The 24,334-nt window shown below is 41.8% G+C and overlaps 1 protein-coding gene across 1 annotated transcript in view; it reads right to left on the reverse strand.

Moving 5' to 3' along the window:
* Positions 1-264: 264 nt before the first annotated feature.
* The window catches only part of LOC126149511 (piwi-like protein Siwi), a 211,500-nt gene continuing 187,430 nt past the window's right edge, over positions 265-24,334 (reverse strand). Inside the window, exon 13 of the mRNA XM_049915822.1 lies at positions 265-381. Coding sequence (XP_049771779.1) covers positions 265-381 — 117 coding nt within the window. The remainder of the gene's footprint in view (positions 382-24,334) is intronic.

The raw sequence follows: 24,334 nt of genomic DNA on the forward strand, positions 1-24,334 counted from the left end.
ATGTATAAATAATTTTTACTTTGGATTATGCAAGAAGTAGCTTAGTGCTTTTATGTGCTTAAATATAATGTAGTTTTGGGGAAAAGTATAAATGTACAAATATAAGATAACAAATAACACAATCTAATGTCTCACTTTACTTATGGACAGTACAATATATGGAACAATCTCCCACAAATGGATCAGCTGTGTTAAAACATATGAAACTATAAAATACTTACAGTCATACTCACTATCAAGATTCCCATCAAAATACCAAATTCTCTACAGGAAATACAGAAAATCCTCTAATGCATTGCTTGGTCGAGTGTGGAGAGATTGTCCTACCAAGAATGCCAACTTGTGAGCATATTGAACTGGTGCCGGTACTCTCACTGTGCCCTGTGAAGTTTAGAGCATTTGTGTTTTTAGAAATTAAAATAGGCCTTCTTCAGAAATTCTGTAAGCAAAACCAGATTACACACTCAAAAATACCTATAAATAAAGCAATGTTTTGTAGAAGAGGTGTGTGTGTGTGTGTGTGTGTGTGTGTGTGTGTGTGTGTGTGTGTGTGTGTGTCTCCATATGTTACTATCATGAGAGAGAGAGGGGGGGGGTGTTAACCATATATGGTGCAGAATTTTAAGTGATTGTACAAGTACTAATAGCTCCTAAGAGCTACAACACATGCAATTACTGATAACAGCTTACGTTTTCCCTCTGAATTTAAGTAAACTATGTAATGAAAGTCTGTTGAATTATCCATTCTTTGTGTCAGTCTAAGACTGCTTCCAAATACTTGATCTATATCTAATTGATTGCTTCAAGTAGAAGGTTTTTCTTCAGGTAATCTACATTTTTGCACAGTAAAAGTTTGTTCAGAAGTAAGTTACAGCTATAAAACTGAGTGAAATGTTGTCTCTCTTTTCATAGCAATCTTTTGATCTACATTTACTTTATCTGATTTCATCTTGTGATTCAAGTTTTCATATTGGGTTTATTTTTTTATAAATAATCCACAACATTACTAACATTTATTGAAGTCAGAATCATGTTTTATTTCCAGTGCCATAACAGGTTTTATGAGGAATAGCTTGTATGACCAACTCTCACACAGCTTCATAGAAAAGCATTAATCAGCTTACTTTTTGACACTTGGTGTAAAAAGCATTCTGGAGCAATTGAGGTACCATAGTCAAAGCATAAGGTAAAAATATCTTGCACCTTTTTGTTCCACCTAGAGAACAATTATCTATTGAAATTACTTAAAACAATGATAAAATTGCTACAGCAGAATATATGTATTCGACTCATTAAATAAAATTCCTTGATATGCATATCAGCCACATAAGGTTTTGTTTTTATTTTGACATTTTTTTTAGCAATTTTTGCAGCCCTTCTGTCTACGTGTATATCCAGTTCAGTCAGTGAGTTAAAACATGATTTGTATGTGAACAGAACCGGTAATCTATGTGTCTTCATTTTTTATTTTGATACAATGAATCTTCCTTGCAATTAACATACAATATCATTTGAAATTTTCAAAGTGACAATTTGATCTAAAAGTAATTCTGATGCAGGGCTTGGTTCATCTCATCAGAATGACATCACAAAGCAAAATAGTAACAGTTAATTTCCAGCAACAGTTAATTTCGGCAGTTGGTAGCACAGTGATGGGAGCAACAGATTATGGTTTGGTTTGATAACTACAGGTTATACTGTGTTCATTTGAATCTGGGAAACAGTATGTTGCCACCACTGACGATGGCCGTACTCAAATGGAGCAAATACACATCTTAATTTGGGCTGGAGGAAAAAAGTAACAAACAAACATTACACAAAATTGTTGTTTGTATTTAAATCCTTAGTATCATCTCAAACTTCAAATAAAGCCACGGTTCTGCAGCACTGGACAAAACTATTACCACACAATAAGTATGTAATTGTGGATCTGAGAAGCTACTAAATGGGTCTAGATTATATGCTAAACAGGTAGACCTTAACTAGGGACTCTTGATCTGGGATTCATCTAAAGCAATTTTGAGCGGTTTCTTTTTCTTTTTTTATCCCCCTGTCCCTGAAGTGTTCTAGGTTTGGAATACTCCCACAAAAAAACATAAGTTCCACCTCTATTTATTAATATTTTCCTAAACTTAACACAAATGGCCTCCTCTGGTCAAAACTAAAGCTCAACATAGACAAAGTGCAAAAATGTCAGTAACCTGGACAAAAATCTTAAAATAAACCTACAGTTTACTGAATGCTTAACAACAAAATCATTCTCTTACTGGAACACCCAAATATTCTTTATGATATGATACAGCCCTCCCACTTGACTAAACACTCGGAAATCTCTGACAAACGAGGTATAATTTCAAGTCCCTTCAATCTCGTCAGAAGAGTCTGACAGTAACATGTGATACCAACAGTTCCCATGAGCACATTGCGAAACTTAGTGCTGTCCACTGGAGATGACGGTGGTGTGCAGCTGGAAGAAGTAATGGGTCTGTAGACGAAGACATCAGTTAACTGGCTGTAACAGAACTGCCTGGACTGGGGCTGACGAAGTCCTAAATACTCACATGGCACAAGTATATTTGCATTCAATTGGCCACACAAGACACAGTGGATGCAGTAGAAGGTCGACAGCAGGAGAGACCACTGTCGCAGTTGCGTGCCCCATCTGTTCCCATGTCTGGTGTAGGTGAAGGCACTCTGTGGACTGAACTGAAAATGTCTTGTCTTGATGGGCTGTGCAACTGAGTCACAGTGGCTGTGCTTGCTGCAGTCTGCCTGACAGGGGTGTGTTGCTAGGTGGCTTCAGCAGTCATTATTTTCTGCGACATGTCGCCCCCACACAAATAACAACTCCCACAATACAAAGTAGTGCGCATAAAGAAGAATGAAACCTGCCTGAATAAAATGTTTGCACACTGATACCTGAAAGATGACAACAAAATTTTTCATCCAGGACATGACAGGATAAGAAGTATTTGTTTGTTTGTTTGGAAGTGAATTATTCTGTCAGTGGAAAATTAAATAAAATGCTACAATGGCTAACATGGAATTAAAAGTCTACCTGAGGCTAGTGGAGAACAGGCACTTTGTGGTGTAAGTTTAAGTGGCTGATGTACTATTGTTCATGCAACACCAGCAAACCTTCCTGGTGCCCTAATTCAGATTACGGCCTCCCTTAATTAATTACAAACTGGTAATGAAGGTCTGCCAGACACATCAAGCTGGAGGAACAGATGTATGATCAAGAAAACAGAAAAGAAGAAATTGCTTTTCCAAATGCAATTTTGAGGGTAGAGATTTGTGAGAAAGTTGATAGTTAAGCAATAGAAGTGGAAAGGTTAGAGGACAGCATGGCTGAGGTAAAAACGTGTCTGAGAGCTAATATTGATGTGTGAGAAAGGGATTCTCTTCTGAACAGCTCAATAGTGAACATAAATTAAAAGAAACTCAAGCTCTCATTGAGTCAAAGACCACAAACCAAAACTCTCATCACTAGAGATGCATTTAGTCACATAATGCTAACCAGTGCCAGTACACATCCCAGCTGGGTGATGTACTTAAGTTGAGACCACGAGTGACTCTGTGGAACAAACATTAATACATTAAATAGAATAGAATCTGAAACAAACTGACAACTGGCAAACGCTGATATCAAAGAACCTGCAGGAAATAGATTTTATGAGACTTTTTCACAGTAACATTATTGAGGCAGTGCACCAATGAAATGTTTTTTTGGCACATGGTAATACCACTCAGTATATTTTATTTATTAGTCTAGAGGCAACTGTGTGCCTGACATGATAGGACTCAGAAAATTAAACTTGTCAAAAGACTTTTAGAGGGAGATGCTGTAACATTGGGAAGCCAAAGTAGACTACAATATTTAAGTTATGAGAAGCTTGAACATTTTTTTCTTAATGCTTCCTGGTCTGAGACTAAACGAGACTAAACAAGTTACAATCCATAATGAATTTCTGAATGGACCACATTATCAGGAGAGAAAAGTTTGCTTTTTTAAAAAAAAAAGTCAAGAGAAGTTTTTGTTTGTTTTTCAATCATTTGAAACATCCTATGAAGATGTAACTTGCAGTCCTGGACCAAATCACCAAAAGATGAGCACAGGGCTACTGTGAATTAATTCATATATTCCAGTGTATTGCATGTAGAAATCTAACTGTCATGAATAGAACTGTAAACTCATAAAGTTTGCATTTTCCACCCTAGAAATTCCCAACATAAGTCCTTTGGTCAAACACGTGTCCAAAATTTTGTCAAGTTCATTCCATACCACATGTAACAACATCCTGTAAATGGTCATCACAGCAGCACTGATGATCTTGGCAGTGGGGCTATGTAAACATGGTCCTTAATGTACTGCAAAAGAAAAAAGTCACATGACATTATGTCAGGTAGCCTGGAGCTAAGGGAACACAGCCGCATCATCTTCACCACCACAGCCAACACAATGATGTGGACATTTATTGTTTAGGGAGCCACAAACATCAATGCTCCAATGAGGAGGTGCCTCATCTTCTTGGAAGATGAAATTCGTGGAAGCATCAGTCATTTGGAGACAACCACAACTGCAACATACCAGGAGGTAACTGTCACAGTCTTCTCACAAAAGAAAAGCAGCCCATATAGCTTTGTCTGTGATACCACACAGAATATACCAACCTTTGGTGAATTCCAGTCATGCATCACAATTTCATGAGGATTTTCAGTGCCCCATACTCTCACATTGTGTTGATAACCTTTCCAGAAAAATGTAAGGTTGATTCCCCCTCAAATAATATCAGCTTGGAAGCAAAATGTTTATCCTCAAGAGCTTCCCGCATTGCGATGAAAAACTGAAGGCACCAGCCATATCTTTCAGTTTAATTATGGCATGAGGTGCAGATGGTACAGTTTGAAATGTAAACACCATTACAAAACTTCTACAGTGTGATTCAGTATTCCAAGTGCATGGCTTCCACAAACTGTCGATTATTTTTTTGGTCTGTGTATGAAACTTTCCCTCACCGTGTCCATGGTGGCATCTAGACACTTGGTTAACAAATATTTTTTTCTGTTTACAGAGATAGCCAGTATCCCTAAGTTGTCAATACCAATAAACAATGTTCTGTTCACATGGAAATTCTGAGATATTACAACACACAAAACCCTTATCTTGCTTTATCACCATTTGGCAAGGCACTGCACTCACAATGGCAACTGGTGGACACAATGCAAACTTGGTGTTTGTGGTACTGTTCATGCATCATTCATATTTCTACATGTAATACTTTGGGAAATATAGAACTTAGAAATGAATGAATCATTTATAGTAGGCCTGTACAACCATGGCAGTTGAGAATATACTGACGAGCGCCAAAATTCATGTGCTAAAAAATAGATATAGGTAGATTTTAATCAAGATTTGTAAAAGTTACATCACGATCAATGCATGTAACTGCAATAGCCTGTATATCCCAGACTAGGTACATGACAGTATACCGATGATTTGAAATATTTAACTGTACACAATATTTGATCTTGAGACTGTAGTAGTATTGTGTTAGTTCCCAAAGTGCTGCAAATCGAAGAGGGTTTGTAAGCCTACAAATGAACAACACAGGTTACTGGTTGACAGTGACAAACACATTGCTAAGCAAACACATAACCTTACAATTCCAATGGGTGGTAGCATGCCAAGCAAACATGCAGGCCAGAGAAGCTGTGTTGCACCATGTCTTCAAAGAAGTACTGTACATTATTTGGCAGATGCAGGCAGGTTTTATCCTACTGAAATATGATGAAATGGTATTTCAGATAGTTTTCCATACTTACTGGTCAAGACAATGTTTTGTATTCAATCACTTTGCAAACTATTATACTTGCCATCTATCTGCAACAACACAGCCAAGATAAAGGTACGAATGCTGTCAGTGCAACCTGCACTTAATGCTGCTGCACTGCTGACTGACATTTTACTGTGACTTTAGGAATGAAATATCGGTCATTCTGAGCTATAGTCACTTGGCATGGTCCAGCAGCAGCCTGTTAGGGTAAATGACCCTCCTTTGAAATCTATTTTGCAAGCCAACATACAATTGATTGTGGAGGGCACCCTGCACAACTACTAGTAATTCCCTTCGCTGTTACACTTGCAAATAAAATGAAGAAATAATGACTGTCTTTATGCCTTTGTACAGGCCCTATTTTCCCTTACCTAATCTTTGTGATCCTTATGCAGAATGTATGTTGACAGTAGTGGAATTGTCAGCCACAAATGCCAGTGCTCTAAATTTTCTCATTTTTTTATTTATTATTATTATTATTATTTTGTGAAATAAATGTTCTGTTCCCTCCAGGGATTCCCATTTTAGTTCATGAAGCACCTTCATAATACTCATGTTGGCTGAACATACTGGTAACAAACTGAGCAGCACACCTCTGAATTACTTTGATGTCTTTCTTTAATTCAAACTGGCATGGAGCCCAAACACTGAAGCAGTGCTTAAGAATGTGCCATGTCAGTATCCTGTATGCTGTCTCCTTTATGGATGACCTACATTTTTGTAGAAATCTCCCAATAAAAAGAAATCGACCATTCACCTTCCCTGCTACAGACCTTACATGCTCCTTCCATTTTCTATAGCTTTGCAACATTACATCTACATATTTAATCAATGTGACTGTCAAGCAACACACTGCTAATGCAGTATTTGAACGTTAAAGGAATCTTTTTTTTTCTCAGCTGCATCAACTTAATGTTTTTCTACATTTAGAGCAGCTGCTTTTCATCACACCAAATAAATATTCTGTCTTAAGTCATCCTATATGCTTCTAGAATCACTCATCATCAACACTTTCCCGTACAGTACAGTGTCATCAGCAAACAGTCAAAGATTGCTATTCACACTATCCATCAAGTATCAAAAATGTAACACTGACACATTCTCTAACCTGTGGCTGGGCAGGCCAGCATGCTGTCAGTAAAATTCTGACATGTGGGCAGGAAAAGTGCTGATGTGACATGACATACACCACCAACCTGGTGCAGTTGAGCACCAGGTTACCTCATGCTGTGCTGTCTTGGCCAATCTACATGATGAGAAGTGACAGCTCATCATAGTAGAATGCAGTCAAGTAAGTATAAATACTGCCTGTCCAAGTCTAACATTATCTGTTGTTGGCTGCTGACTAGGTTGAGAACTATGATCATCTAGTCTCATCTATAATGGGTCACTGCCTCTGCTAACCATTAGTCTGTGCGCCACACCACCAGAACTTGAATTGGCACCTTCTAGCTACAGCCTTCTTTGGGCTGCCATCAACTGACTCGTCGACATCACTAGGGGGTCTCACACCTGACTTACTATCAGCCGATGGCTGGTCATTGCAATTCATACCTAATGGTGTGACTGATTTACACATGAGCATGCTGTTGTTACAAATCTGACATCAACAGGCATGTGCCAGCACATGCAGCTCCACGGCATCAGCATTCTGCTGCACTTGCATCCACACTTGATGCTTCTCAGGCATACACCCAGGTGCCCTGCTGTGGAACACTGCTGCCTGGAGTCAAAGCTTCCTATCAAGATACCATGTATGAATTCTCCTGAATAAACTATGTTGTTATTGCAACTGAGTTTATGATTCCACAACAGCTAAAGAACTGGTTCCTCATGCCTTACTGTCTGGCCTATCATTCTGAGACATCATCTTGGCATTCATCTCAGACAATACTGGGGCTATAATAACTTGTGTCAGAAGTGAGCAGTGACATTGAAGAAAGCCATAGATGAGCATATAGTGTCATTGGAGCAATGTGGTGAGGTGAAACAAAATGTATTTTCTCTGGTTGTTCTCTCTTCAAATACTGTACAATGTTGTGCCAATCAAACTGGCAGGCTGGTTTTACAAAGAAGTTTGTAAAATTTGGTGCAGGACGAGAATTGAGGGAGTTCAAGAGAAGTACAAGGGAGACACATGCCTATACATGTACAGGTGGATGTACGATTTTTAATTTTCTGAGGCATAATGCCCCCTGTGCTCATCTACACCTGTTACATGCTCTAGGTGTACAAGGTTTGGGCTTTAGGGCAGGAGTGCAAAAAGAGCGTAGAGCTGGCACTTGAGTGTATAAATGGAGTAGGTTAAGGAACTGTTACTGTAGTGCTAAGTTCCATTGTCTCCCTGTGTCTGTCCTACCATGTTTTGTCCTGGTGTGTTGACAAAGGCATTACAACTGAGTGAATCAAAGGCACAGATGGTTAGCACTCAGGAAATGACTCAAACATTACTAGAATGAGTAGCTCAAATGAAGGCAATTAATATAGACTTCAACAGGCAGTTATATGCTTTGAAGAAGAGCAGACCCTCATTCAGTTTATCACTGCCCATCCTGGATGCTAGTGCTGCTAGCCTAGTTGGTCTTTTTTGAGCAAGGCACGAGAAGATGTGTTAGCATTTGTGAATAACCTGTTGAAAGTACAAGCTGAGTTGTCTGTTGGAGGAAAAGTTGTTGCAAGTGACCAAATTACACAGGGGTTGCAAAGGCATAAGTAATGTACCAAGAGGACCTGAGAAATCCTGACAACTTGAACTACTGAGAAAAGGCTTAGTACACTGGTATAGAAGACAGCGGAGTTGTAGACAGTGGAGAGTTTTGTACTATGGTACACTTTTCAGAATTTTGCCTCTAGCATTCCAATACAAGTTTAATACTTTTCCTATTTCATTTTTAAATGACACTCTCTTCTTATGGGATGCAGTCTTTTTCTGAAATTTCAAAAATTATTCCAGAATATTAAACTTTTGCCAAGTGTGAAAACGTGTTCCAAGGTACACCATTGTCACCCAGCTATGAACAGATATTCTGTTGAAATCTAAAAGCATTGCAATCAAGAAAATAATTTCAGTACCGTATTTAATAGTCTATGTGTGGTTGTTATTGTCTTCAGTCCAGAGACTGGTTTGATGCAGCTCTCCATGCTACTCTTTCCTGTGCAAGGTTCTTCATCTCCAAGTACCTACTGCAACCTACATCCTTCTGAATCTGCTTAGTGTATTCAGCTTTTGGTCTCCCTCTACAATTTTAACCCTCCACATTGCCCTCCAACACTAAATTGGTGATCCCTAGATGCTTCATAAAATGTCCTACCCACCGATCCCTTCTTCTAGTCAAGTTGTGCCACAAATTCTTCTTCTCAACAATTCTATTCAGTACCTCCTCATTAGTTACACAATCTACCCATCTAATCTTCAGCATTCTTTTGTAGCACCACATATCAAAAGCTTCTGTTCTCTGCTTGTCTAAACTATTTGTCATCGATGTTTCACTTCCATACATGGCTACACTCCACACAAATACTTTCAGAAATGACTTCCTCACACTTAAATCTATGTTTGATGTTAACAGATTTCTCTTGTTCAGAGACGCTTTCCTTGCTATTGCCAGTCTAAATTTTACATCCTCTCTACATTGACCATCATCACTTACACTCCTGGAAATGGAAAAAAGAACACATTGACACCAGTGTGTCAGACCCACCATACTTGCTCCGGACACTGCGAGAGGGCTGTACAAGCAATGATCACACACACGGCACAGCGGACACACCAGGCACCGTGGTGTTGGCCGTCGAATGGCGCTAGCTGCGCAGCATTTGTGCACCGCCGCCGTCAGTGTCAGCCAGTTTGCCATGGCATACGGAGCTCCATCACAGTCTTTAACACTGGTAACATGCCGCGACAGCGTGGACGTGAACCGTATGTGCAGTTGACGGACTTTGAGCGAGGGCGTATAGTGGGCATGCAGGAGGCTGGGTGGACGTACCGCCGAATTGCTCAACGCATGGGGCGTGAGGTCTCTACAGTACATCGATGTTGTCGCCAGTGGTCGGCGGAAGGTGCACGTGCCCGTAGACCTGGGACCGGACTGCAGCGACGCACGGATGCACGCCAAGACCGTAGGATCCTACGCAGTGCCGTAGGGGACCGCACCGCCACTTCCCAGCAAATTAGGGTGACTGTTGCTCCTGGGGTATCAGCGAGGACCATTCGCAACCGTCTCCATGAAGCTGGGCTACGGTCCCGCACACCGTTAGGCCGTCTTCCGCTCACGCCCCAACTTCGTGCAGCCCGCCTCCAGTGGTGTCGCGACAGGCGTGAATGGAGGGACGAATGGAGACGTGTCGTCTTCAGCGATGAGAGTCGCTTCTGCCTTGGTGCCAATGATGGTCGTATGCGTGTTTGGCGCCGTGCAGGTGAGCGCCACAATCAGGACTGCATACGACCGAGGCACACAGGGCCAACACCCGGCATCATGGTGTGGGGAGCGATCTCCTACACTGGCCGCACACCACTGGTGATCGTCGAGGGGACACTGAATAGTGCACGGTACATCCAAACCGTCATCGAACCCATCATTCTACCATTCCTAGACCGGCAAGGGAACTTGCTGTTCCAACAGGACAATGCACGTCCGCATGTATCCCGTGCCACCCAACATGCTCTAGAAGGTGTAAGTCAACTACCCTGGCCAGCAAGATCTCCGGATCTGTCCCCCATTGAGCATGTTTGGCACTGGATGAAGCGTCGTCTCACGCGGTCTGCACGTCCAGCACGAATGCTGGTCCAACTGAGGCGCCAGGTGGAAATGGCATGGCAAGCCGTTCCACAGGACTACATCCAGCATCTCTACGATCGTCTCCATGGGAGAATAGCAGCCTGCATTGCTGCGAAAGGTGGATATACACTGTACTAGTGCCGACATTGTGCATGCTCTGTTGCCTGTGTCTATGTGCCTGTGGTTCTGTCAGTGTGATCACGATATGTATCTGACCCCAGGAATGTGTCAATAAAGTTTCCCCTTCCTGGGACAATGAATTCACGGTGTTCTTATTTCAATTTCCAGGAGTGTATTTTGCACCACTAATAGCACAATTCTACTAATTTTCTAATCTCATTCTCTCAGAATCACCCAGTTTAATATGATTACATTCCATTATCCTCATTTTGCTTTTGTTGATGTTCATCTTATATCCTCCTTTCAAGACACTCTCCATTCTGTTCAACTGCTTTTCCAGGTCCTTTGCTGTCTGACAGAATTACGTCATTGGCAAGCCTCAAAGTTTCTATTTCTTCTAAATATATATTAATTCCTACTCCAAATTTTTCTTTTGTTTCCTTTACTGCTTGCTCAATATACAGAGTGAATACAATCAAGGATAGGCTACAACCCTGTCTCACTCCCTACCCAACCACTGCTACCCTTTCATGCCCCTCAACTCTTACAACTGCCATCTGGTTTCTGTACAAATTGTAAATAGTTTTTCATTTCCTGTATTTTACCCCTGCCACCTTCAGAAAAAGGGTATTCCAGTCAACATTGTCGAAAGCTTTCTCTAAGTCTAAAAATGCTAGAAACATAGGTTTGCCTTTCCTTAATCTATAATCTAAGATAAGTCATAGGGTTAGTATCGCCTCACATGTTCCAACATTTCTATAGAATCCAACCTGATCTTCCCCAAGGTCGGTTTTTACCAGTTTTTCCATTTTTTTGTAAAGAATTCGTGTCAGTAGTTCGCACCCGTGACTTATTAAATTGATAGTTCAGTAATTTTCACACCTGTCAACAACACCTGCTTTTTTGGGATTCGAATTATTATTTTCTTCTTGAAGTCTGAGTATATATCACCTGCCTCATACATTTTGCTCACCAGGTGGTAGAGTTTGTCGGGGCTGGCTCTCTCAAGACTATCAGTAGTTCTAATGGAATGTTGTCTGCTCTCAGAGCCTTGTTTTGACTTAGGTCTTTCAGTGCTCTGTCAAACTCTTCACGCAGTATCATATCTCCCATTTCGTGTTCATCTACATCCTCTTCCATTTCCGTAGTACTGCCTTCTAGTTTGTACAGACCCTCTATATACTCCTTCCACCTTTGTGCTTTCCCTTCTTTGCTTAGAACTGGTTTTCCACCTGAGCTCTTGATATTCATGCAAGTGGTTCTCTTTTCTCCAAAGGTCTCTTTTAATTTTCCTTGAGGCAGTATCTATCTTACCCCTTGTGATATATGCCTCTACATACTTACATTTGTCCTCTAGCCATTCCTGTATAGCCATCTTGCACTTCCTGTCGATCTCATTTTTGAGATGTTTGCATTCTTTTTTGCTGGCTTCATTTACTACATTTTTATATTTTCTCCTTTCATCAATTAAATTCAATATTTCTTCTGTTACCCAAGGATTTCTACTAGCCCTCGTCTTTTTACCTACTTGATCCTCTGCTGCCTTCACTACTTCATCCCTCGAAGCTACCCATTCTTCTTCTACTGTATTTCTTTCCCCCATTCCTGTAAATTGTTCCCTTATGCTCTCCCTGAAACTCTGTACAACCTCTGGTTCTTTCAGTTTATCCAGGTCCCATCTCCTTAAATTCCCACCTTTTTTCAGTTTCTTCACTTTTAATCTACAGTTCATAACCAATAGATTGTGGTCAGAGTCCACATCTGCCCCTGGAAACGTCTTACAGTTTAAAACCTGGTTCCTAAATCTCTGTCTTACCATTATCTAATCTATCTGAAACCTTCCAGTGTCTCCAGGCCTCTTCCATGTATACAACCTTCTTTCATGATTCTTGAACCAAATGTTAGCTATAATTAAATTATGCTCTGCTCAAAATTCTACCAGGCAGCTTCCTCTTTCATTCCTTGCCCCCATTTCATATTCACCTACTACTTTTCCTTCTCTTCCTTTTTTTTTACTATCAAATTCCAGTCCCCCACGACTATTAAATTTTTCATCCTTCCTTCACTATCTGAATAGTTCCTCCCCCCCCCATCAACGGCAAGGTCCATGGTTCATGGTGCAAGTTTGTGTGTTATTAATGACTGGGATGCAACACAGTTTATTAAGCTTTCATTGGTCAACAGAATACCATAGCTCATAATGACTAAGTATTGAACTTTCTATGGAATGCCACTCCAGTGCTAGAAAAAAATAATGTGCATGGGCAAGGCCAAAATTTGAACCATAATGCAAATAGTAGCATGTTACCATCAGTATGTTATGTTCTGGTTTGAGAACAAATGACTGTTACCCACAACAATTGAGTTGCCTTTTTGTACAACAACATAGGATCATCAACCTGCCTTGGAAATTTGTTCCCTATAAGTTTTAATAAATCATGCCAATAGAAGAATCGCACATTTTTAGATAATCTAAATAGTTCTTTTGCAATACATACAATTTTAAAAATTTGATGCGCTGTCTCTGTAACGAGACTGGAAACTTTATGGTTAGTAATTCCTTATTAGCTTCCAACTGCTGGAATAGTCTATATGTTGCATAATTACTCTACTACACACCAATAATTGGCAAGTGAAATTAAATCAAGCACAACATTTACCAAAAACCATTACAAGTTAAACACATTTTTCAATAGTAACCCTTGCACTCAAAAGGAGTAAATGAAAGAAAGTAAAAGAGCAGCTATTGTCGAAAATTTTAGATATTGAGCTATTGTAATTTTTACATTCAGCTTTTTAAAATTTTTAATGATCTGGAGGGAAAACATTCTAGTTCTAAATTTAAATGAGTTATGGCAGGTTGAACACTGATGGTGGAAAATAGATGTTTCGAGATAATGTGTTCTGAAGTTTCACTTTATTACCACTATTTAATTTGACATATTTAAGAAACAACACACACACACACACACACACACACACACACACACACACACACACATATATATATATATATATATATATATATATATATATATATATATATATATATATATATATATATATATATATATCTAAAAACAAAGATGATGTGACTTACCAAATGAAAGTGCTGGCAGGTCGGCAGACACACAAACGAACACAAACATACACACAAAATTCAAGCTTTCGCAACAAACTGTTGCCTCATCAGGAAAGAGGGAAGGAGAGGGAAAGACGAAAGGATGTGGGTTTTAAGGGAGAGGGTAAGGAGTCATTCCAGTCCCGGGAGCGGAAAGACTTACCTTAGGGGGAAAAAAGGACGGGAATACACTCGCACACACACACATATCCATCCACACATATACAGACACAAGCAGACATATTTAAAGACAAAGAGTTTGGGCAGAGATGTCAGTCGAGGCAGAAGTGCAGAGGCAAAGATGTTGTTGAATGACAGGTGAGGTATGAGTGGCGGCAACTTGAAATTAGCGGAGATTGAGGCCTGGTGGATAACGGGAAGAGAGGATATATTGAAGAGCAAGTTCCCATCTCCGGAGTTCGGATAGGTTGGTGTTAGTAGGAAGTATCCAGATAACCCGGACGGTGTAACACTGCGCCAAGATGTGCTGGTCGTGCACCAAGGCATGTTTAGCCACAGGGTGATCCTCATTACCAACAAACACTGTCTGCCTGTGTCCATTCATGCGAATGGACAGTTTGTTGCTGGTCATTCCCACATAGAATGCATCACAGTGTAGGCAGGTCAGTTGGTAGATCACGTGGGTGCTTTCACACGTGGCTCTGCCTTTGATTGTGTACACCTTCCGGGTTACAGGACTGGAGTAGGTGGTGGTGGGAGGGTGCATGGGACAGGTTTTACACCGGGCATGCCAAGGTAATCCCATTCCTGATGTCCAGGCAGAGCTTCAAGGAATCCTCAGAACCTTAGGCCCCCTACAAAACCTTTCACCTGACTCCATCAACCTCCTGACCCCACCGATACCCTGCACCCCTACCCTCTACCTTCTTCCTAAAATTCACAAACCCGATCATCCCGGCCGCCCCATTGTAGCTGGTTACCACGCCCCCACAGAACGTATCTCTGCCTACGTAGATCAACACCTTCAACCCATTACATGCAGTCTCCCATCCTTCATCAAAGACACCAACCACTTTCTCGAACGCCTGGAATCTTTACCCAATCCGTTACCCCCAGAAACCATCCTTGTAACCATTGATGCCACTTCCTTATACACAAATATCCCGCACGTCCAGGGCCTCGCTGCGATGGAGCACTTCCTTTCACGCCGATCACCTGCCACCCTACCTAAAACCTCTTTCCTCATTACCTTAGCCAGCTTCATCCTGACCCACAACTTCTTCACTTTTGAAAACCAGATATACCAACAATTAAAGGGAACAGCCATGGGTACCAGGATGGCCCCCTCGTACGCCAACCTATTCATGGGTCGCTTAGAGGAAGCCTTCTTGGTTACCCAGGCCTGCCAACCCAAAGTTTGGTACAGATTTATTGATGACATCTTCATGATCTGGACTCACAGTGAAGAAGAACTCCAGAATTTCCTCTCCAACCTCAACTCCTTTGGTTCCATCAGATTCACCTGGTCCTACTCCAAATCCCATGCCACTTTCCTTGATGTTGACCTCCACCTGTCCAATGGCCAGCTTCACACATCCGTCCACATCAAACCCACCAACAAGCAACAGTACCTCCATTACGACAGCTGCCACCCATTCCACATCAAACGGTCCCTTCCCTACAGCCTAGGTCTTCGTGGCAAACGAATCTGCTCCAGTCCGGAATCCCTGAAGCATTACACCAACAACCTGACAACAGCTTTCGCATCCCGCAACTACCCTCCCGACCTGGTACAGAAGCAAATAACCAGAGCCACTTCCTCATCCTCTCAAACCCAGAACCTCCCACAGAAGAACCACAAAAGTGCCCCACTTGTGACAGGATACTTTCCGGGACTGGATCAGATTCTGAATGTGGCTCTCCAGCAGGGATACGACTTCCTCAAATCCTGCCCTGAAATGAGATCCATCCTTCATGAAATCCTCCCCACTCCACCAAGAGTGTCTTTCCGCCGTCCACCTAAGCTTCGTAACCTCTTAGTTCATCCCTATGAAATCCCCAAACCACCTTCCCTACCCTCTGGCTCCTACCCTTGTAACCGCCCCCGGTGTAAAACCTGTCCCATGCACCCTCCCACCACCACCTACTCCAGTCCTGTAACCCGGAAGGTGTACACAATCAAAGGCAGAGCCATGTGTGAAAGCACCCACGTGATCTACCAACTGACCTGCCTACACTGTGATGCATTCTATGTGGGAATGACCAGCAACAAACTGTCCATTCGCATGAATGGACACAGGCAGACAGTGTTTGTTGGTAATGAGGATCACCCTGTGGCTAAACATGCCTTGGTGCACGACCAGCATATCTTGGCGCAGTGTTACACCGTCCGGGTGTGTCCGCCGCCGTGGTCTCGCGGTAGCGTTCTCGCTTCCCGAGCACGGGGTCCCGGGTTCGATTCCCGGCGGGGTCAGGGATTTTCACCTGCCTCGAGATGACTGGGTGTTTGTGTTGTCCTTATCATTTCATCATCATCCAGGAACGTGGCGAAATTGGACTGAGCAAAGGTTGGGAAATTGTACGGGCGCTGATAACCACGCAATTGAGCGCCCCACAAACCAAACAAAATCATCATCATCACACCGTCCGGGTTATCTGGATACTTCCTACTAACACCAACCTATCCAAACTCCGGAGATGGGAACTTGCTCTTCAATATATCCTCTCTTCCCGTTATCCACCAGGCCTCAATCTCCGCTAATTTCAAGTTGCCGCCACTCATACCTCACCTGTCATTCAACAACATCTTTGCCTCTGCACTTCTGCCTCGACTGACATCTCTGCCCAAACTCTTTGTCTTTAAATATGTCTGCTTGTGTCTGTATATGTGTGGATGGATATGTGTGTGTGTGTGTGTGCGCGCGAGTGTATACCCGTCTTTTTTTCCCCCTAAGGTAAGTCTTTCCGCTCCCGGGACTGGAATGACTCCTTACCCTCTCCCTTAAAACCCACATCCTTTCGTCTTTCCCTCTCCTTCCCTCTTTCCTGATGAGGCAACAGTTTGTTGCGAAAGCTTGAATTTTGTGTGTATGTTTGTGTTCATTTGTGTGTCTGTCGACCTGCCAGCACTTTCATTTGGTAAGTCACATCATCTTTGTTTTTAAGTATACATATATATATATAAACTCTTTGCCTTTACAGATGTCTGCTTGTGTCTGTGTATGTGTGGATGGATATGTGTGTGTGTGCGAGTGTAAACCTGTCCTTTTTTCCCCCTAAGGTAAGTCTTTCCGCTCCCGGGATTGGAATGACTCCTTACCCTCTCCCTTAAAACCCAATCCTTTTGTCTTTCCTTCTCCTTCCCTCTTTCCTGACGAGGCAACCGTTGGTTGCGAAAGCTAGAGTTTTGTGTGTATGTTTGTGTTTATTTGTGTGTCTATCGACCTGCCAGCGCTTTTGTTGGGTAAGTCTCATCATCTTTCTTTTTAAATATATTTTTCCCACGTGGAATGTTTCCCTCTATATATATATATATATATATATATATATATATATATATATATATATATATATATATATATATATATATATAGATATATATATAAAAATGAAAGCGTTGGTATGTTGATAGAAACAATAACAAACACAAACACACACACAAATTTCAAGCTTTGGCAACCCACGGTTGCTTCATCAGGAAAGAGGGAAGGAGAGGGAAAGACGAAAGTATGTGGGTTTTAAGGGAGAGGGTAAGGAGTCATTCCAATCCCGGGAGCGGAAAGACTTACCTTGGGGGGGGAAAAGGGACAGGTATACACTCGCGCGCGCACACACACACACACACACACACACACACACACACACACACACACACGCACGCACACGCACACACACATCCATCGGCACATCCCGGAAGTGGAAAGACTTACCTTAGGGGGAAAAAGGGACAGGTATACACTCATGCACACACACACATATCCATCCACACATATACAGACACAGGCAGACAAATGTCAAGGCAAAGAGTTTGGGTAGAGATGTCAGTCGAGGCGGAAGTACAGAGGCAAAGATGTCGTTGGGTGACAAGTGATGTACGAGGGGCGGCAACTTGAAATTAGCAGAGGTTGAGGCCTGGTGAGTAACGGGAAGAGAGGATATATTGAAGGGCAAGTTCCCATCTCCGGAGTTCTGATAGGTTGGTGTCAGTGGGAAGTGTCCAGATAACCCGGACGGTGTAACACTGTGCCAAGATGTGCTGGCCGTGCACCAATGCATGTTTAGCCACAGTGTGATCCTCATTACCAACACACACTGTCTGCCTGTGTCCATTCATGCGAATGGACAGTTTGTTACTGGTCATTCCCACATAGAAGGCTTCACAGTGTAGGCAGGTCAGTTGGTAAATCACATGGGTGCTTTCACACGTGGCTCTGCCTTTGATCGTGTACACCTTCCGGGTTACAGGAGTGGGGCAGGTGATGGTGGGAGGGTGCATGGGACAGGTTTTACACTGGGGGCGGTTACAAGGGTAGGAGCCAGAGGGTAGGGAAGGTGGTTTGGAGATTTCATAGGGATGAACCAAGAGGTTACGAAGGTTAGGTGGATGGCAGAAAGACACTCTTGGTGGAGTGGGGAGGAATTAATGAAGGATGGATCTCATTTCAGGTCGTATCCCTGCTGGAGAGCCACATTCAGAGTCTGATCCAGACTCAGAAAGTATCCTGTCACAAGTGGGCACTTTTGGGGTTCTTCTGTGGGAGGTTCTGGGTTTGAGGGGATGAGGAAGTAGCCCTGGTTATTTGCTTCTGTACCAGGTCGGGAGGGTAGTTGCGGGATGCGAAAGATGTTTTCAGGTTTTTGGTGTAATGCTTCAGGGATTCAGGGCTGGAGCAGATTCGTTTGCCATGAAGACCTAAGCTGTAAGGAAGGGACCGTTTAATAGGGAATGGGTGGCAGCTGTCATAATGGAGGTACTGTTGCTTGTTTGTGGGTTTGATGTGGACGCATATGTGAAGCTGGCCATTGGACAGATGGAGGTCAACCTCGAGGAAAGGTCCTTTGGCAAGCAGTAAAGACCTAAGACATGTGACATGGTTACCCATTACAGACCTATAGCACATTATAGTGTACAAAATTTAAAACCGAATACATTAGCCCCAAAATGAGAAAAATTAGTGTGTGCTGCACAGCTTTCTTTATGACAAAATATTGTTATTTTTACTGTGTTATGGCATCTTTTAGATTTTGTTTCTGAAGCCACTCATGGGCCCAAAACCACCTAAAATTCTGGATTCACAAAATCCCCCAAGGTAGGTTACTTATATCCCATCTTTTATGGTGTCCAAAGGATTTAATTTTCTATTTCTAAAATAACTGTGTCTGAAAGGGCTCAAAAGCATTCACAACTGACTGAAGGGGTTCAAGGTCATTCTATACAGCATTTTTCTCTCTTCTTCTTTGGTTCTGGAGTATCTGGCTGGTAAGGATCTTCCTCGCAATCCACACTGTCACTGACTTGAGGTTTTGGTTCAGGTTATGATTCTACTTCAGGACACAAAATGTCTTTTTAGTCCTCTTTGCAACAACGCCTGATGTTTTTGAAAAGATAGTCCTTTCGTTGTTTCATCGTCCCTGCTGGAATTTCTGTTTCAGAAGAGTGTTCACTATTTTTGTCCAGTTTGTTTGTGGTGGCGCATATTGATTTAGCTTCAGTATCTTTTGCTTTGCCATGGCATCACCACTCTGCAAGCACTATGTATGCCTACTTTGCACTTAGTGACACCACAATTGAATGCACCTTTGGCACCAACACTATATCTAGCATAGCTTCTTCAGTTACAGGTGCAACAAATGATGCAGCTTACTGATACTATGGGGGAATTCTTTCAAATGGTGATGGCAGCCAATGAGACTCACAATCAGGAACAGAGGACTAAGAGGACTGGGCTGAGTACTTAGCCCAGTGTGAAGTGCATCTATCTGAACACCAAGTACCAGGTAAATTAAACAATCTTTTTTCTTATCAACAGCTAGTGTGCAAGTGGATAGTGTTCCCTACTTTATCGCCAGAACTTTTAACTTACGAAGATTTTATCCAGCCTTTGAATAGATACTATGATGAGAAAGTCCATGTGGCAGCTGCCAGGTTAAATTTTTCAGACTAAAGAAGCTGCTCCTTTGGCCACCTTCCAGCCATTTACGGTATCATCACCAATGAGGATGTAATACTTGGTTCCTTGCAACATAATTGTTACCAATATGCATCATAACAAATGGAGTTTTTTGGGGGGGAGCATATAATGTGTAGGGAGTGTAGTTATAAATATTCTTAGATTTTAGATATAGGCAGAGGAGGAGAGAGTGAATTACACGCTCTTCTGCATTTTTTAAGATTTCTGATTGGTAACTAGAGATGCCAGTGGTTAGGCATATAAGAAAATGTATATTACTGGAATGCATTTCTGTGATAGAGTAAATGTTCATGACGATTGTGTTATAATTACTCTGTTCTTGTTGTGATTAGTTATGGTGGAGAACTTAGAAGTGTTTCTCAGGAATTAAGTGCTACGTTTGCTTGCTTATAAAACTCTGACATGACAAAAGATGACTTGCTATTGCCTAAAGTATCAAAGAGATGGATTCTTACACTCTGGTGTAAGTGGAATATTCATGTGGGTAGTTAACTGTTGGTCTAAGTAAGGATTTTTATGAGATTAATGGTATGTATCGCTGAGTGATGAATGATTTATTCAGTGTAGTGAGCTGGGGATTTCTTTTGTATTCATACAGTATATCTAGGATGATGTTTGTTTTGCTGTATATAGTGTGGGGGTAGTACAGCAAAAGGTATTTTATGGTGGAATGATTGTGGTCACAGCTGTGGTAACAGCAGCTTTGTTTTTGAAAGCAGCAACTGCAGGTGAAAGAAGATTCCTTATAAGGTTTACGGAGAAATGAGTCGAGCTTTGCTTTACCCTTAATTCAAATATTAGAAAAAATTGAAAAGTCATTAGGCCACAATATTGGCACTAAATTTCTATTTTAACAGCAGGAGTATAATATTAAATTGATTGACTGATTGGATCCCCGCAGTATAGGTTTTATGGTGTACACAACTGGCCTAATCCACAGTACTTCTGCTGAGTGTGTTAATATCAAACAATGGAAAATCCAGAATGGAATGTAACAATATTAGAGAAGGAAAGTTGCTATTGAACATACTGCGGAGATGCTGAGTTGTGAAAGGCACAACAAAAAGATTCACAAAATTATAACTTTCAGCCATTAAGGCCTTTGTCACCATTAGACACACAGACAATTGAAACCACACTGCAAGCAGCAGCACCAGTGGAGGTCTGCCACCACCACCATACTATCCCTCCCCCTCCCCACCCCAGCCTCCTCCTCACACCCACCCAGTCGCCACTGCCATCACTGCTGCTCGCAGTGTGGTTTCAGTTGCCTGAGACTGCAGATGTGTGTGCAAGTTGTGTTTGTGTGAGTGTGTGTGTATGTCTATTGCTGACAAAGGCCTTAATGGCTGATAGCTATAATTGTGTGAATCTTTTTGTTGTGCCTATCGCGACTCAGCATATCCACTATGTGGTGAGTGTATTAACATGTTACACACGCCAAAACCACAGACGCAGCCTTGTGTTGATGCACCAAGCATATCGTGAACACATGCAAAAGTCATTGCAAAATAGCACACAACCAGGACACATACTGGTCCCAGCGAGGCAGGTATGCCTTCTTACCTCTTCCCAGCCATCATGCTGCATGATGTCACAGGCCACATCCCCTGCTTGCATATTGCAAAGGCCACATGACCCCCATGTTTATCAACGTGTGCATCAACTAGCTGTATTCTGCCCCCACGCCACTGACAGCAACCATTGTCAGAGCTATAATGTCACACTCATTTTGCGTTCATGCTCCACAACATTAACTTGCAGCACTTACTATTCAACAGATCACAGTGTGACATATAACACCTACTATCAAACTCCCCACTCAGATGGAGCACATACCTTTAATATACACTATGAACCTTTTGTTCTACTGCTCAAGATAACTCTGCATGACAACTGCTCAGTAGATATCCACACTGTACAGGATGGCAGCCAGTCAAGGAATATTTTAGGGAATTGGTTTAAGAAATACAAGTTTTCTCCCAGAGTAATTCACGGCGTGTCTATGTGACACAAGTCTCTTGCCTTTCAAAACCAAGGCAGTTCTGTCCAGTTAAAGCTGCTGACAGGAGACGCCCTGAGCCCTCTGCTGCCACTGCTAGCAAATTCACGCCATTGATTTTAGCCAATAGCGTGCACGGGATACCAATCATGCTTGTGGATGCTGGAGCATCCTGTGGAGCAGAGCGCAATTGCTTCGCTCTCTTGTAATCCAGACCTTGAGCAGAACAGACGTCTTTTTGGAAGGCCTTTCGCGACCAGCCGTAAGTTAACATGAACCACTTCCCCTTCCGTTGCCCATTTTAGTTAATTATTCGACCTCCTAGACTGGCCTCAACCTGCTAACTTCCGACCCTAGGCACACCCTTTGTACTCCGTATATTGAAATATATCCTTTTCATTGTACTTAATTTCCTGTTTTGTCATTTAAAGGCAGCCCTGGATGCCCACTATCAAATCCTGACTGCTTGACCTCCTGCACACTGCCGCCACGAGGCATATTTAACAGCCTTCTTCCCCCTTCCCTGCCAAGCTATACATTAACATCGGTTGCAGAAGTCCCTTGTAAACTTCCCCTAACTTTACAACGCTCTATAGTTGAGGTACTGGCATTTGAAAATGCACAGATCAGTTTAGATCATGCTGTTTCACATAAAACTTACACCATCTAAAGACCAAGTTTATTGTAATGCCTCTGATTTCTGGTTCCTCCCTCTTGGTCATATTTCTATTATGGATGACTAAGGGCTTTGCAACTTTCCATGGGACGTTCACCCTGAACCTCATCCCAACGGTACCTATCGTGAATAGAGGCTGCATGGATGTTGAATATGCAATCTAAAACATTGCTTAGTACATAAGGCATTATCAGGACTCTATACATGTCTAATTTCATAGTTACTTTTGCTATTACATCATTTTATGTCACTCAACTGTCTTAAATGTTGTGGAGAGTCAACACAAGTGAAATGAGTGTTCCTGAGCCATGGTGTAAACAGAATTTTGCATGAAGGCAAATTTAATTTCTGAAGATCACTGTATTAACTATGTCGTTTTACATGCCTACTGGAATTACGCCTATTAATTTAATGTACCCCTGCAGGAATACTAGAATTGTAAATGCGAGAAACTTTAAGAAAAAGTATAATACAGATTTTTGTATTAATTTAGTAAAACAATTTTGCACTGACTCAAGTTTTTGTTACCAGAATACTATGAGATTTTCAACGTGGGGCAAATGATGAAGAAGCTTTTATATCGGGATGGTACTTCGATTTCCAAACATGCATGTGCCTCAAGTATTTTAGGATTTATCTGTGCCTTGCACTATGGGACAAAAGTTTTTGTTCACCTATCACAACTATGGATTTGTGGTTAAAACAGGGATTTGAAATATTCTGTCACATCCTCATTCTAATAGTAAAACACATGAAGACTAAGCACTTCTGTTGTGAATTTGACTGCTTGTTCCCACAGACTGGTGCTGCTGAGTATCCCAACAACAGTGACATGCCTTTACCTAAGAGGGTTTATTGGAATAAGCCTCATTCCTTCAGCTGCCTGTGTAGCTACCAGTTCACATTAGTTTACAGTAAAATTTGTGCATCTAGCAGTGTGTATACCTGATCAGCTTCATAGCATATTACCTCCTAATGGGACAGAAGAAGGAGATTGGAAACTGAAAAACATACTGGCATTGTAGTTCTGTATCAGGAAGGCTATTGAAATAGAACAGCAACAGCAAAAGTTGGTGTGGCCCAATCTACAAAGCTGTATACATTGCAGTGGTTCAAGCAAACTTGTGCCAGTGTGAGTATCTCAAGACCTGGAAGACCAAGAGTAACATCACATGTGAAGATCAGTTCATATGTTTATAGAGTAAACAACAGAGGACTCATAATGCAGCTGAAATTTGTGAGAAAATTAATACTATGAGAGCAGCTCCAATCTTTGTATCAACAGTGAGCCATCTTTGTGAAAAGGGCCCCACAAACAAACACAAACATACACACAAAATTCTAGCTTTCGCAACCAATGGTTGCCTCGTCAGGAAAGAGGGAAGGAGAGGGAAAGACAAAAGGATTTGGGTTTTAAGGGAGAGGGTAAGGAGTCATTCCAATCCCGGGAGCGGAAAGACTTGCCTTAGGGGGAAAAAAAGGAAAGGTATACACTCGCACACACACACATATCCATCCGCATATACACAGACACAAGCAGACATTTGTAAATTTACAAATCTTGCATATCTTTCCAATGAAGTTATTCACTGCATCCAGAGTGTTTTTCCTGGTTGAAATGCAAATTGGTTACTTACAATATTTTTTA

The sequence above is a fragment of the Schistocerca cancellata genome, chromosome 1, assembly GCF_023864275.1.
Source record: "Schistocerca cancellata isolate TAMUIC-IGC-003103 chromosome 1, iqSchCanc2.1, whole genome shotgun sequence".
NCBI classification, from domain to species: domain Eukaryota; kingdom Metazoa; phylum Arthropoda; class Insecta; order Orthoptera; family Acrididae; genus Schistocerca; species Schistocerca cancellata.